Raw genomic sequence first — 16,193 nt, 5'->3', positions numbered from 1 at the left:
AGTGAACAATGCAAAATTTAAAAAATTATCATGGCTTGAAAGAAGAGATGTGAAAAGACACTTGTAATGCATCCTTTATAGAGGCAGAAAGTCCATATATAATATATATATTCTCAGATTTTTTTCAATGTATTAATCGATTATGCCATTCCCCTCCCCCTTCTTTTTTCTTTTATTTTGTCTTTAAAACACTGTTTGTTGGCTTTCTGGCAAGGTGAGGGGAAGGATTACTGGGGGCTATGCTGATATAAAAAAAGCAAATACATCAGCAAAATTCATTTTGAAAAAATTACTGCAGAGTATAGAAAATACTTGTGGACTCCTGGGCTAATTTCTTTCCACTTAACTTCAGGAAGAAGACCCTCCTGCCAACAGCACAGAGAAGTGCTTACTCCATCTTTGTCCCACTGCCTATCTGCTGATCTGGTCCCTTTATAGAAAAAGGAGATAATGCCATCAGAGATACTATGCCATCAATCTTTCCTCTCTTCTTCTTAGTAGCTCAGTACCCTAAAGTTACTTCATTCTGAGGTCAAATTCCTAGTTTGTCAATTATTAATCTAATTCCACCCAGTCAGACCCTCCTCATCTCAGGGAACCCATGGACCATCAGTGCCTAGCTTCATCATTCAAGTCCCTCTCTTGACCTCACTCTGTCTATTCTTTTATTCCCGTTTTTCTCCACCAAGCCCCGCAGTGTTCCATTCTTAAGCTACTCACCCTTTCCACTGTAATCTCTGGAAAACTTGCTCCATAAATAATAACAAATTTACTTTAATCTTAAATATTTTTCTTTTCCACCTCTTCCATCTTCTGACTCTCCCTGAGCCCTGGAACCTTTTAGTCACACAGCTTTTCTGGCTACCCTTTGCAGCCCTGGTTGTATTTTCGTTCATTGCTCAAAGCTTAGTGATCAGAACATAGGGAACGTGTGATACTCTTTGCTCCCCATTGCTACTTCCAAGCTCATCTTCTATCCCTAGTACTTAGGAACCTCTCTGCCTTTGAAGTCCACTCAGCCACACATACCGCCCCATCAAAATCCTGGTAACCTTTGCCTGTCAGCTTCGTATACATTTCCCTTCTTTCTTCAGTAAGTAGAGTTCCTGATGGGCTCTGGAGGACAAAGTAAGGCTGGTGGTCTTGCATAGCCCTCCCACACTGAAATTCAACTCACTTGCCATGTCTTCGCTTTCCTGATGCTGTGGTCTTCTTTGAGAACAAAGGGCAAAAAACAACCTCTGTGAGTGATAGGAAGAGCTGCCCCAATGGGGACACAAAACAGAGCTCCTTTTATTTTTTTCTTTCTTCTTTCCTTTCCCTTCCCTCTGTCCATTGATAAAGCCTTGTGAGATAATTCTGGGATTTATGAGCGCTCACTTATTGACCAAGAGGAAATCCCAGGCCAAGCCCCACTTGATTGTTGTTTGGGACCTGATTGACTCAGAGTGAGTGTAAATAGCAGTTTTTTCTGTTTGGATCATTCTCTGTCTCGTTTCTTGGGATTTTACGTACACTGACATTCATATAAACATCATTTATTGAATAGCAGTGAAAAGCTCCTGGGAGCATTGTTTCAGCCACAAAAGCTGTTCTTTCTAGTTTGATTCTGCAACTAACTTGTGATGTTATTTTGCAGGCTGGAAGTCCAACCTGTGCAGCAGCTCTCCATGGCTTCTCTCGCACGTCTGTTACCCCGTCTAACCAAGACATCTGCAGGTAGAGTATTGCTTGGAGACCTGCTGGGATCTTGTTGAACTACAGTTGTTCCGGAAAAAAAATGTCATGAAAGGCACCATTGTGCTTGGCTTTGCTGGTTTCTGACTTTCTGATCAGTATACATTTGATTCAGACTTTTAATGCTGATTTTGTGCACTGTTTGCTTGCCATGTTATCACACTATTCTCATTTCTTCACTTTGATATATCTGTTTTCTCTTTTTTAATTGTTTTTACTTTCTGTCCTTTTATTCCACTGTTCTGCATGCAGTTCCAGTGCAGTGTTTTCTGAATGTTGTCATCACAGTCCCGTGCAGTCAGCTGTTGTCTTGAAATCTGCTCTCTGCCAGAGTTCTCTGACACAAGGGGTCACTGTGACAGTGATCTGTAAAGACACATTTCAGGCCTCAAAGAAAAACCCCTATGGTCCAGAATGGATCCAGGCCTTTAAGCCTCCTAAGAATACCAAAGCCAGAAGAACTCTCAAGTTCTCCAAGTCCCTCAATGATGTGGTTGAAAAGGCCCAGAATACTATGGAGAATTTTGACTGTGTAGAAAGAACTTATTCTGAAGGAAAATTAGCACCACCTCAAGACCAGTGCCTCAGGATGAACAAATTTCACCATAAGGAAAAACAGATTCTCAATCTGAAGCCTCTTGTATTTGGCAATTATAAACACTCACATGTTTCATCATTCTCTGCCAATCATTCAAGCACCTTTGGAATAGGAGCCAACCAAGGGAGTTTCAACATCCCCTCCCTTGAAGAGAAAGCAGATAATGAGGCAGCCTTGAAAAGCAAACGATTGCTCTGTTACCTCTTTTCCTTCTCTCACAGTTCAAGCACCAGCAGTTTGCACAAGTTCCATGAGCTGGAAAGCGGCTCTGCTGGTTTACTAGCAGCTAAATCTTCCAGTGTGTTGGTGGGGAGCACAGGCTTCTGCTCAGATGATATGGGGGATGATGATGTCTTTGAGGACAGTGTATCCTCCAAGCTGAAAAACAAAGAGATACGGGCACCCCTCTGCTCCACTGAGAAAGATAGTGACCTGGATTGCCCTTCTCCCCTCTCTGAAAAGTTTACCCCTTTATCCCCTGTGTCAACATCAGGAGATACATGCAGGTTGGTTTACCACGAACCACCCTCCTTCACTGACCCTTCTAGTTAGTTTTCACTCGTTCTGCTTTCCTTGCTCTCCAGTCTTTCTTTCTTTTTAATGTGTGAAGTTAAAGATGAAGAACATGGGCATCTATTCAAAGCGTTAAAATATAGGTTATACATTTTGTTGAATCCAGATTCTTTAACTTAAAACAACAACAAAAAACCTCCAAGAGTCCTTAAATTGTCTTTATTTTTGATGCCAAAATGAGGAAATATGTTTTTCTGAAAGAATTTGGAAGAGAGGAAAATAAGTGCTACCACTTGATTTCTCAGGTTTTTTATAGATATTTATTTCTAAAGATCATTTCATTTTCAAGCAAGTCTACTATTTCTAACTTTTTCTCTTTATGACTCTATTAAAGCATGTCTTTTTTTTTTTTTTTTTTTTTAAAGCATATCCTATTTATGGAGCAGATGCTTCCCCAACTCCTCCCTTATGATGAAAGGGATTTAGCCATTTCCAAAAAAATCCTAATTCCTTTTAGCGATATCTCTATTTCCAACCTTCTCCAAAGTCTACTTTCCTTTTCCCCACACTCCTTAGGAATTTTCTCCTCTATCTTTTACTTTTGGCCAGATTTCTCCATACTGAAATCATCAGTCTCCCTGTTCTGGTTTCACCCCATTCATTCCTCTTTCTAGTTTCTTTTTTTTTTTTTTTTCCTGATTGAGTGGATCAACCACACCAGCATCAGAGAGAATGCACAATATCCTGGGCCACACAGTTGGACCCCTTTCAGAAAAGGTGCGCGTCCTAACTTGTTTTCCAACTACTAGAAAACACTTCTCTACTTCTCAAAAATCCATTTATTGAGCCATGTTTCTTGAGGTTAGTAATCCTGTCGTGTTGCATGCTTCCCTAGACCTAACAAGTGGTTATAAGTCAGAGCTACTATTCTGTGGGTGGGTCTTGTGGTTTCTTAGTTTTCTGGGCATGGGGGTGGGGGAGGCATATCATATCCTGCCTTTGTTGCTTCCTGTTTGGATGACCTTAGGCAGTCACTTAACTTCTCTGGACCTCAGTTTTCTCAACTGTAAAATATGAAGTTGGGACTAGCTCTCTGAACCTAGGAAGGGAGGCTGCCTATTGAGAGGAGAAGCAATCAGATGGTGACTTCTTTGGGTCTGTCACTAAGTTAGTGTGGGTGTCCTTTTATAGAGGAAAAGTAAATCCTTTTTTTTAGTCAGGATGTCAGTTTGTTTTGGGAGTAAAGTAGAATGATTGCTGATTTTATTTTTAATTTAAATAAACCACACCCATGGATTTAGAGAATTTTGTTCCAGGAAATACTTTCCTATGGCTTTAAATGCCTCTCTCAGTACAGTACTTAAATAAAATAACTCCTGCATGTATTTCCTCAGACCATCCTCATCTTCTCCTTCCAGAATGCCCCCAGACCTTGTCTCTGGCTGCAGTGGGCTGTAGTGAGCAGTGTCTGTGCTCTCTGTGCTTGTATGTGGGCCCACAGTTTCTTTGTGTGAAGGTGTTTTCTGGTATGATTGAGCAAGAGTGAACACAGGGCTGGCCTCCTGGTCACCAAGCTGCTGCTTAGATTTTCCACTGGAGTTTCACTTTTCTTCTTAGTCTGCTTATTTTGTGATGAATGTGTTTTATTTCTGGTGCAGGATATGTCACTGTGAAGGAGACGATGAGAATCCTCTTATTACACCCTGTCACTGCACAGGAAGTCTTCATTTCGTCCACCAAGCCTGCCTACAACAGTGGATCAAGAGTTCGGACACACGATGCTGTGAACTCTGCAAATATGAGTTCATAATGGAGACCAAATTAAAGCCTTTGAGAAAAGTACGTGTACTCAAAGTACTTTTAAGACAAGGTTTGCCCCACTGAAATGTATCTAATTTACTAAAATGAATAAACTCCCACAAGAGCCAGAGGGGCCTTTACTCCAGAGATGTGGTGTGCCGAGGTCCCCTGAGTCCCGGCCTTTTATTCTGTCTGCTGTGTCACACTACTGTTCCAAATTGAGTATATTATTGGTAGTGGGAAAGTAAATCATGTTATTTGAATAGAAAATAGCTTGATTCCACTATCATTCTGGCTTACAGATTTAGAGTGATGGCTAAAAGGAAATTCACTGGATTTGTATGGAGTGATAAAATTATTTCATTTCTTAAAAGTAGAGAATAATTGCTGAGTTGCTTTAAAATAGTCCTACTGACTACTGCTTTGTTTGCCTGTTACATATTTATTGAATTTTTATCCCTTTTTCCTAATTCTGTCCACAACCAAAACACCCAGAACATTCTTTCTTGTTTCCTACCATTACTGTCATTCTCAAGGCTAGCATCTGCTTTCTTTTTCAGTGATTTAGTTTGTCTCATCCCTTCCCAAATAGATTTTTCTGCTTATTCCCTGGACTGGTATATAACCACTAAAAAAGGTCTAGGAAAGGTCACACGTTTTGAAGACATAGGGGTCCATGGTGCTGAAATTACGGAGGTGCTTCTTCAGCTTCCTTGGTCGTAAATCATTTTCCTTCAGAATAACTCCAATATGAACTTAGATCCATATCGTACATAGAGCAGTATGAGGTGTTTATCACTAGAGAAGAAGTGATAAGTGCATCTGGCTGTTTCAACACAGAAGTCACATAATTTAAGTTCATTCCATTCATAGAGAAGGGGACAAAACTCCATATTTTTGCTTTTGTGCAGGTAATTTAAAATTCAGATGAATAACTCTGAGAAGGTGAAAGGAAGGGGGAGGGCTGTCACAGTAAGGCAGCAATGTATAGATTGAGCAAGAACTCTTGATGCTTGATGACCAATATCTTGATGGTAATGCCTATAGAATAGGGTTTGTTTATTTTTTTTCCTTTTAGCATGAACTGGCAGTATTATCTTAGGTTATATCTGCCTGGTCCTCATCATTGTGGAAAATCACTTGAATGTAAAAACCTAGGGATGTGATCCAGAAATCACCTTAATCCCATTCTTGAATTTTTTTATTCTTTGCTAGATTCACAAGTCTCTTCTTGTTCTAAATTTGTGATTCTGTGACATTTGTCAAAGTTGTAGAGAAATGCGTGAGTAGAAATGAGGGAGAAAATTAAGTATAATATTTTTACATACTTATAACAAAATAGCGACAATATAATGTTCTAAAGTGAAAGAATAGTGCTAAACAGTAATTGCTGGAATTTGTACTACTCAATATTTGCTGAATGAATTAAGAAATAAATGAGATACATCAGTATTTCAAGAAACAGCATGGGGTAAAAGAAATAGCACTGAAGTAATAATACTGTATATATACTATCCAAACATCTTACTGGGTTGTTATGAGAAAAATGCTAGGTAAACCTTAAAAACTATAGAAATTTGAAATTTTATGTATATTCTTCTTCTAGGACCAAATTGTCTCTCTGATTTCCATCTCCTATTTAAAAATTAGTTATAAAACTTTATGTGTTTGAACCTTATGTGGCCTAAAATGTGCTATTTGTCATGGCTACACAAAAGCATTCTTGTAATGTGATCTCTGCCTTGAAGGAACTCAGGCGCTAACTTTAAAAGCACTTTTATGTAACTCTACCAAGATAATATAAAATTCAATGCAAAATTGTGTGGTGTGAATTATCAGAAACCATCAGGGATTCAGAAAAGGGAGATATTGCTATGAGTTGGCTTCATTGGGAAAAACCTCATGGAAAACATCCAACTAGAATGGTTCATGGAAAAGTGGAGAAAAGTTGGATAAACAGATGATAGGAAGGCTGTGTTAAGGTAAGGGAATAATGTGACCAAAGGCACAAAGGCAGGAATGGAGCATGTTCTCTTGACAAGACTGAGTAAACTGGACTGGTAGAAACAGAATGATTTGTGTTAGTCAATAGTTGGAAATTAGACTTGGGGAGGGGGAATTTGTAGTTGAGGCTCAGGTTTCATTCTTATATAAATATAAGCTCAAAGCTTATGGACTAAAAAACTATGCCATTAAAGAAGTTACCCCCAAAAGACTGAAAACTGTCCCAGATTCCAAACTATCAAGAAATTCATGTGATTCTTCCAAAACTCAGATCAGTGAAAAGAGAGGGCCCATTTTCATTTCACTATATAACATCCTTTAATCACTAAAAACTAAAAAGATCATCAAATGGTGGTGAGTCATATCCAGAAAAGGTTGATGGGAGAGACTGTAGTACAGTTCAGGCCGAGGCCATTGGGATCTGGATTAAGACCTCACTCTTCCCAGCCACTGATTTGTTACATGACCTTTGGCGAGTAACTACTCTTGCACGGTTTTCTCATTTATGAAATAAGTATCACACCCAATGATCTCTAATATCTCTGCCACCTCTAACATGAAATATGCAACAAAATATACAGGCAGTTTAGGCTTTGTTCTCACTCCCTGCTCCCACTAAAAAAAGAGTCTATAACTCAAGGCAACATTGGTGAACTGTTAGTTGAAGCAGGACAAGAGAATGTTTTTTGTTCTCTCTTATATTCACAATGAAAAGTTTGCACTTGAAGCTAATAATTTCTAGATATTAATAATCTTGGTTTTTAAAAAAAAAATCAAAGGCAAACTTCTTTTGACATGGACTTCTGGGGTATAGTTATGACTTAATTTACTTGTGTTTTCACTTCAGTATACTTTCCCCTTCTCATTTACCTGTGGCATTAGAAAAATTGGGTATCTCCAGAAGATACCTTCACACCCCAACCTGTAAATTGTATTCCACTTTGCAGTATTATCTAGGGGTCTGTGTAGAGATATCTATAGGAATAATTTTTAGTGAGTGAGAAAATTTTTGTTGGGCGGTCATGTAATGTTTCCTTGTATTGTAATGTATTCCTTGTAATCCTAGTTTTTTATCATACAGAAAATGGTTCTTAATGGAACACTAACAAGCAGTTTTTCAGTTTTTTTCTTTAAAAGACTCAAATTTCATGCTATTTTCTGTTATTTCTTGTCAGTGGGAAAAGTTGCAGATGACATCCAGTGAACGGAGGAAGATCATGTGCTCTGTAACATTCCATGTCATTGCAATCACGTGTGTGGTGTGGTCCTTGTATGTTCTTATAGACCGGACTGCTGATGAAATTAAGCAGGGACAGACAACTGGTATGTCTAAATGTAAACCATTTAGTACTAACCCTCCCTCTCAGCTTGCCATGTTTCCCAGAGTCTTTTTAATTTAATACAGATGTTTTGGATAGTATGTTATGATTTCAAGCCGAGCCCGAAACCTTGTTACAATATGGATCTAGATGTGATCTGAGAGTCCTGAATTTAGAGCCAACAGACCAGATTTCTAGTTTTAATCTATGAAATAAGGATTATAATACTTACCCTCCCTAAGATCTCTTGAGGATGGTTTTGAGGTGTAAAGGAAATCACGCACCTAAATTCTGTATTGTGGTAGCAGTGATCTCAAGTAAGTGTGTGTTATAGAGAGAAGTACCAGCACTGGTAATATTGAGCGTATGATACTCTCCTTGTTCTAGAGAGGTCAGGTAGCAGCTAGGCATGCCTGCCCAGGTGGTAAAAGGCAACATGAAGGGAGAAGGAAGAGCAGGCTTTGCAAGCAGGTGGAGGTCAGTGTTAGATGCTTTCAGTTTGACTTTTGACAAAAAAAAAAAAAAAAAAAAAAACTTGGTAGAAATGTCCACTCTGAGGTCTCGAGTACAATAGTGAGGGTGATTGGGAAATGATCTGCACAATTGATATTTGAAGTCATGGGAAAGAGTGATGTTTGAAAACTCACCATATTTAAGGACAGTAAGAGGTTTGAAGATGTGTAGGTGTCAGAAGTAGCAAAAAGAACTCCGTGAAAGTGACTCACAAGGAGTAGCTGAAGGGTGGGAGCAGAAGTGGTGAGAATTGTATAAGAGAAGCCCAAAAGAGAAGAGAAGATGTCTGTGTGGGCAGGTGTGCAGGGAAAGTCAGGGAAACTGAGGTTCGGGAAGAACCTGATTGGGCTTCTGGTATGGTTGCTAGTCTTTGAGATAGCAGAATGGTTTGGGAAAACTTCAGGGTCAAAGGAAGAGTTTTGTAGGACAGAGCAAATTGGAATCTATGTTCAAACAGAGGAGAAGGCTCATGAGAGAGGAGCTATGTGGTACTAAAAAGGTCCTAACCAAGGTGGACATGGAGGGATGAAGTACTCAAGGGTTAGCCTTTGAAGAGAAGGAGAAAGAATTACAGGTAAGTTTGTAATTGAGCAATTGAGGAACATGGAGGAAGGATTGTGAAAAAAATCATTTTGGATAATTTTAATCTTGGCGAAGGAAGAAAGAAACAAGGTAAGAACAGAGAGGAAGGGAAGGAGGCAGAGTTGTGGGGCATTTAGTTTGAACATTATAATGAGGAGTTGAAAATTGGGAAACAAAAGTAACACAGCCGAGCATTGAGAGCCCAGTTTATGTAGAATGATTTTATAAGAAAGCTAAAACGTTTTTTCCCATTGTGTTAGCTGGCAGTGTTTGGCACAGTGGAGGGAAAACAAAGAAAATGAATGCAGATAATTTTACCTAGATCTGGGAATTTGCAAGGACCAGATATAGGGAAAGAGATTTTAGGGTAAGAGGAAGGACATTGTAAACATAAATGACCATGTGGTTCATGCTGGGTAAGAAGGCACATGGATACAATAGCAAGGGGTCAAAAGATTAAATGTCTTGATGAAGACAAAAGTTTTAGAGGATGAAGAAGATGGATGGATAAGAAGTTGTGTCTCTACAGTCCTGGAGTTTGAGTTAAAAGGGACCCCATAAATCACTTAGATCAAACCATCCTCTAGTTCTCTGAAAGGATTATTTCAGAGTTCAGGATGTTTATTGAATAAATGAACTTCCTTCCCTGTGATTAGTTTTTAGATTTTTTTTTTAATGGGCCATCTAGGTGCTTCAATGGATAGAGTGCTCGGCCTGGAGTCAGGAAAGTTTGAGTTCAAATGAGGCCTCAAACACTTACTAGCTGTATGACTTGAGCAAGTCCCTTAATTTTTGTTCGCCTTAACTGGAATTTTGTTTGCCTTTTACTGGAAAAGGAAATGACAAACAACTCTAGTGTCTTTGCCAAGAAAAACCTCATGGACAGCACTAACATACTATCGTCCAAGTGATCATAAAGAGTTGGACAATGAATGTCAATGTGAAAATAATAATTTAAGTATTTGGGGGTTGTCTGACTAAGCCAAGGTCTCTAATAGTATAATAGTTATATAAATGCATGTAACAATGTTATTTTGACTATTTTTTTTTTTTTGATCAAACCATATGACAGACTCTAAAGGACATTTTATTATCTGATAACAAAATTTATATTCCTTAATAAGCCTAATTGCCTGCTGGGTTTTGTACAGATTTATTTTACTAAATACAAATACTTTTGTCATTTTAAAGTACAGTCAGCATTAAATCTTATTTGGCTTTACCCTCTGTCCTTAACAGTCCAATTTATGATGAAGAAAATTTCTTTAAAAAAAAAAATGGTAAGAAAATTCTAAATCCAAAGTCTGTGGATGGTTACAGACTTACCTATGCTAGGAGACATACCATGACTTGTTCTCACCAACTTCCTTTGTAGACTTTTTTTATTCCACTCTTCTTTGCTTAGAATCCCACAAACCTTGTGGCTGTTCACATGGGAAAGGACTTGTGCTGTGGAAAGTCAATCATTGGCACCAGAATATGCCATCCATCTGCATTGGATAGCACTACATCATCATCCTACATAGTGAAAATTATCACTGTCAGACTAGAATGTTCTAAGTGTGTGCTCAGTAATCTCTGATGAGGAGCTGTTTGCACATTGCAGCTCCAGATGTAAAAACCAAACCTATGAAGATGTCAGAGAGAATTTTCATGCCTCCATGAACCACTGCTTACCCATGGACAAGGAATGCAATGTGCCCATCCCTTTAGACAAAAATAATTTCAATTAGTTCTAAAGGACAATATTGGGGTGATTTTCATTTACTTTCAAGTTATTGTAAACCAACGGAGGCATTCACCAGTAATAATATAAGTCAGAGAAATCGTGGTGCAGGAGAAGAGGAAGAGAAACTCCTTGAGAATTTTTTAAATGCCTCATATTCCTTGGAAAACTTGTTCATTTTTGCTTGTTTCACCAACTTTGATACAAAGCCTCTTTCACATTTAAGTGATAGATTTCAGGATTCTCTGCTTAGCTTAATATTTTGTCTTGGAAACATAAGGTTTTCCACAGCCCTCAGTGGGAACGGAGGTACATGATCAGTGGTTTTGTGTTTTGGGATGAAATAGTAACCAAAAAAGCTGGATTAGCAGTGACTATGGAATGTCATTTGTCTCCAATTCCTCCATTGAATGAGCCACATAGAAGATTCCCTTTGTGGAATGTAATAGGAATTAAGAGAATCTTAATTCTCTTGCTTACATAAAGAATTGTGTAACTCAGTAAATAACATGTTGACATCATGGTCTTATCTTAGATATTTTATCTTATTTTAGATATTTTACAGTTTTACAGGGCTTTTTTTTTTTTTTTACAATTTTACAATTTACAATTAACAAATGCTATTATTTCTTAATAAGGTTGAAAAGGGCTATATTATCAAGTACTTATTTGGAGGTCTATACAGAGATGATAGCAGAAACACAATTTTTACCTGCATTCATCTACAATCTTGAAGTCCTGTGCCCAGGCATCCATTTAACCATTTATCAGGAGCTAACAATACATAGAATAGTTAAGCGAGAGGAAAGAAGAAAGCTCAGTATTGAAGTTTGTTGAGAATCTGTTCCATCATCAGTAGACTTTTACCAATAGAGCAGACTAAAAACTAAAACCAAAATAAAATCCTCTTTTGGAAAGCTTGGGTGGAATGAGATAGATAAGAGACTAGTCTTTGACCAGTAAATAATGCAATAAAAGGACTAAATGTGAGGACAGAGTTTTAAAGAAATTTCATTTGCTTACAGTAAGATCATTGAGTTTAGAGTCTCATTTAGCTCTGGTAACTCATTAATCTATAGCTCTTTCTTCTCCTTAGGGATCCTGGAATGGCCCTTTTGGACTAAACTGGTCGTCGTGGCCATAGGCTTCACTGGTGGACTTCTCTTTATGTATGTACAGTGCAAAGTATACGTACAATTATGGAAGAGACTTAAGGCTTATAACAGAGTGATCTACGTCCAGAATTGTCCAGAAACGAGTAAAAAGAATATCTATGAAAAACCTGCACTAACAGAGCCAAATTTTGAAAGTAAAGATGGGCGGCATGGGGCCTGTCATTCTGATACAAACTCTTCCCGTTACACAGAGCCTGAAGACCATGGAGCAGAAATTCTTCAAGTCTGATAAGGGAAATCTCTTAAGAAGGGGCTGTTTATTTTTTCCCAGATATTCATGAAGAGCTGAGATAACACTGTTTACTACAAACTGTATACCTTTAAAAAAAAAAAAAAAATCAGCCAACAGCTTAGACTGGGCAATTGAATTTTTTATTACGTTCTGTTTTTCTAAATCATCTTTGACATATTTTTTAATATGTTATCATGGTGGCATACCTCTTAAGTTGAGTATCAGGTGTGCTCTATGAGAAGAAATGACAAAATGTAGGTGACTGATGCTACTGATAGAGAGCCGCTTTGCTGACTTATTTATGGTCAGCCAAGGTGTAATACTTGAAAGATAAATAGAAGGAAAGCAAAATACAGAATATCTATGATTGGCCACACCATGAAGCCTGAATTGGATTTTCCAAAGAGTCCTTTTTTTCACTTTAACATCAGCTACCCCTAAGAACACTGGGAAAAAGCCAACTGTCGTAAAATGTCTCTATTACCCAAGGAGAGCCTGAGAGAGATGAACTAGAAGACCTTAAATCTGGACTTGGAGCCTCTGCTATATCTGCCATTAACATCTCTGTTGGGTGGTCAGGTTACAGTCATGCTTTGCATGTAAAGATGAGTGACTCACAAAGCAAACAGCACTTTTAAAAATCTTTATTTTGTAATATGTGTGTCCAATTGCATTGAAACTTGAAAGAATGTCTCATTTCAAAATAGTCCTTTCAATACACTTGGCCCTTTCCTATAGGCCCTACAGACCTTTTTGCCTTATGAAATCTAAAATGTTTGTGATCTCCAATACATCCCCACAGAATCTTTGTGACCATAGTGGGAACAAACCCTAACATGGAGTTATCACATCCAAAAATTCATGGAAATTCATGGATATAAGATGTTTATTTGAAAATATGATTCTTATGGGTTAAATCTTATTTTTATCAAGATCATATATGTCAGTTGTACCCGTGTACTTTTAATATATCTGGTCTTAGCCACAGAAATGAAAGGTTGTATGTTGTGACCTTACAGGAGGGCAAGGGAGTAAATGATCAGAAATTAGTTGATTTTTCTTTTGATGCTGATTTGTATCCAGATTTCTTCAATTTGTGCTGCTGTGAAGAATGAATTAAGAAGTAAATGTTTATTATGCGAGTGTGCATATGTAGGTTTTAGCAGGTACAGTGAAAAGATCTGATGAAAACTATATTAACCTGATTACTAAGTTTATAAAAGAGGAAAGTTTGGGGGCCTTTGTGGATGTGGTAGATAAGGGAAGAGTCTGGTTCAGGACTCTTCAAAAGGCCATTTAAGCAATAGGCCTTCTCCCTGAAATGGAAAATGTTGAAAGCATGATGTCAGAATGACTAACCCTGCCACACATGGACTGAACTGGCACCAGGAAGTGAACCATTTTGAGATAAATTGACTTTAGATGAATTATTCTTATGGGAATTGTCCATGTTCAGACATTACCATAACTAAATTGAATCAAAGAAAACAATTAAATCAATTATAATCAGTAGAGGATACAGCCTTTTCCTACTCCCTACCCTCCTTTTGTTTTTTAAAGAGAAAAAAAAATGTAACCTAGAGTAAACGTGGTTGTTTAGAAAACTTTCTTTTGAAATCCAGCTTTTCAAAAAATTTCTCATGTAGTTTGAGTTGAGAAGGATGGCAGATCGAACAGAAAGCTCCCAAAGTGCAGCTGAAGTCTTTTTAAAAAGCACATTCCCCTATCTTCTTTGGACCTTCGAATGGGGAAGAAATGATTTTCTTGCCATCCAAGAGAGGAAGAAGTCAAAGGACCTTCGAGTTCCCAGTGTGACCCACTGGGTGGGTGATCACATTACCCTTTGAATGCTGCTGCCAGCTTCACAAACCTCCCGCTGATTTGTCTGATAGAGATTCTTTTCTGGCCTGACAGTGACTCTTGTGGTCCCTCCCATTCCTTTGTGGTGAAAGCAGGTGAAACTCCCAGGCCAGTCACAGTCTATGCTTGGGTAGACTCTGTTCAAAAGTGCCCTTACTCCTGCCCCTTCATCAGGTCTGACCTGGGAACAAAATGATTTAAAGGGTGTCCGCTCAGGTATATCAAATAACAAGTCTGCCAGACCTTTTGAACTGCAGGTGACTTCTTTCTACCACTTCTCACAATAAACCCTTTAAAAAAAAAATAAAATTGGTGTGACCGGCCCACTCTTGTGTTAGCACTTTCTAAGAGTTGTGGCCTGTGAACTTTCTTCCTCTCAAGTCCCTTGAGCAAATGTGGGTAAACTAGACACAAATCAGATGTTCTCTACAGAAGTAGGTGACCCAGGAAAGTATGATAGGCTGCTTTAATCCCATAATCTCTTATTTTTGAGACAAGGGATTTCTTTATAAATCTGACCCTTGATGTGAACCAGGGCTGGAATTAGTGTGGATAGTGTGACAAGATATCAACTTTATCTTTTCACAGGCTAACTGTGAACTGTCCTCTAAATTTGATGTAGGTCCCTCCCCCAAAAAAGGACTTTGCCGGTAAAAAACAAAAATGCATCCTACTTCCTTAATTCTTCTACTGAAATGATACAAGATTGTCCTATTTTATCTTTTACTGTAAAAGGAATCTGATACTGATCACCCCTAATCCCATTACTGATCATTTCTGAAGTTTCTGCTTGTTTACAGGGCTCTGAGTAAAAAGGAAAGTTGACTTGCCATGATAGCATCTCATGAAAGCAAAGATGAATATTTTCTCAACTCTGCATTTATTTACCAGAAATGTGTTTTCCTAATTTTGTTATATTGATTGGGTAGAACTATTGCTCTGTCCTTGCCCCTTCCCACATCACACCAGACTTTAGTGATAAGATTTACACATCAAATATATTTCCATAAATGATCCTCAAAACTGGCTTCAGCCCACAGACAGTAATGAACTCTTTAATTTGTATTTGGGACATTGACTGAACTGAGAAGTGAACAGAGAACCAGGCTCCAACCAATCAGCCAGAGAGAGTTGTAGTTTGCTCACCAGATTGCTACGGATCCTGATCTTCAGGTGTGTACGTATAGCCTTTGTTTGTGTGTCTACCCCTGCTTACAGATCATATATATGTTAAGTCACTTAATGCATTAAAATCTTTTGACTACTTAGCAAAAGCTTTAGAAAAGGTGAAGAATGATTGGACAAAAACAGGGACCATTAATTCCTCCCTCCTGTTGGTTCTGATCCCTACATCCCTCATCCCCAGCTTCCTTGGTTTATATCTTAGAGATGCTCACAGCAGCAACTATTATTAGTTTGTTGTAGGCAGCAGAGTCACCAGGGAGCATCTTAAACTGTTTCCACTAAATTCTCTTCAAATGTGCTGCCAGCCCCTGCCCCAATTGTTTGGCTCAGCCAGGAAGTCTCACTTAATTCCTTCATTTTTTTACGTCTTTGGAATCAGTAGTGGTAGAGGGAGGTGGTCAGGAAGTTGGAAACAGCCCTTGTTGGAGTCCTGAATTTGGTTGTCCAAGAAGGTTCAAGAGCAAATATGCTTTACTTATTTTTTGATTGGGTGATATTATCCCATATAGACAAACATTTGGCCAAAGTTTTCTCCTGTGAATTTAGTTTGAAATGTGCTACGTCTGGGGAGACAAAGGAAGAATCTAGTTCCCCAATAGCACTTAACTTTGTTCAGGAAATAATTGCCCAAGTTTTATAGCTGATCTGACTCTTAGGTGCAACATTTGTAGATAACTTGTATCCTGTTAATAAAATCGATGTACATTGGCATGGGACCTGTAGTTTATAAAAGACATTTGACAGTCGGCAATTTTTTAGTTCTTTAGGAAATTTCTAGTAATTTAAATGTATAGTTTTGTAACCTTTTATGTATGTTAATCTTTTCTCAGTATTACTACTTGGAGAGTTCTTAGTTTCTTAAACTGTAATTGGTTATTTGTGCTGTGATACACAGGTTTGTTGACTGCAGCAATAAAATATTTCTATGAAAAGGAGCATGTCCATGAGA

The 16,193-nt window shown here is 38.2% G+C and overlaps 1 protein-coding gene across 7 annotated transcripts in view; it reads left to right on the top strand.

Moving 5' to 3' along the window:
- The window catches only part of MARCHF8 (membrane associated ring-CH-type finger 8), a 104,807-nt gene extending 88,632 nt beyond the window's left edge, over positions 1-16,175 (top strand). For 5 of the 7 annotated variants that reach the window (XM_023497070.2, XM_023497034.2, XM_031956705.1 and 2 more), the window contains 5 exons: positions 1,640-1,719; positions 1,990-2,841; positions 4,507-4,687; positions 7,828-7,975; positions 11,889-16,175. In XM_023497070.2, coding sequence (XP_023352838.1) covers positions 1,640-1,719; positions 1,990-2,841; positions 4,507-4,687; positions 7,828-7,975; positions 11,889-12,196 — 1,569 coding nt within the window. In that variant the 3' untranslated portion in view covers positions 12,197-16,175. The remainder of the gene's footprint in view (positions 1-1,639; positions 1,720-1,989; positions 2,842-4,506; positions 4,688-7,827; positions 7,976-11,888) is intronic. The other 2 variants (XM_012542059.3, XM_003754925.4) reach the window with 2 other exon arrangements.
- The last annotated feature ends 18 nt before the right edge of the window (positions 16,176-16,193 follow it).

Source organism: Sarcophilus harrisii, chromosome 2 (assembly GCF_902635505.1).
Source record: "Sarcophilus harrisii chromosome 2, mSarHar1.11, whole genome shotgun sequence".
Lineage (NCBI taxonomy): Eukaryota > Metazoa > Chordata > Mammalia > Dasyuromorphia > Dasyuridae > Sarcophilus > Sarcophilus harrisii.
Note: the sequence above shows the minus strand (reverse complement) of the source record. Positions and strands in the feature narration are given on the sequence as shown.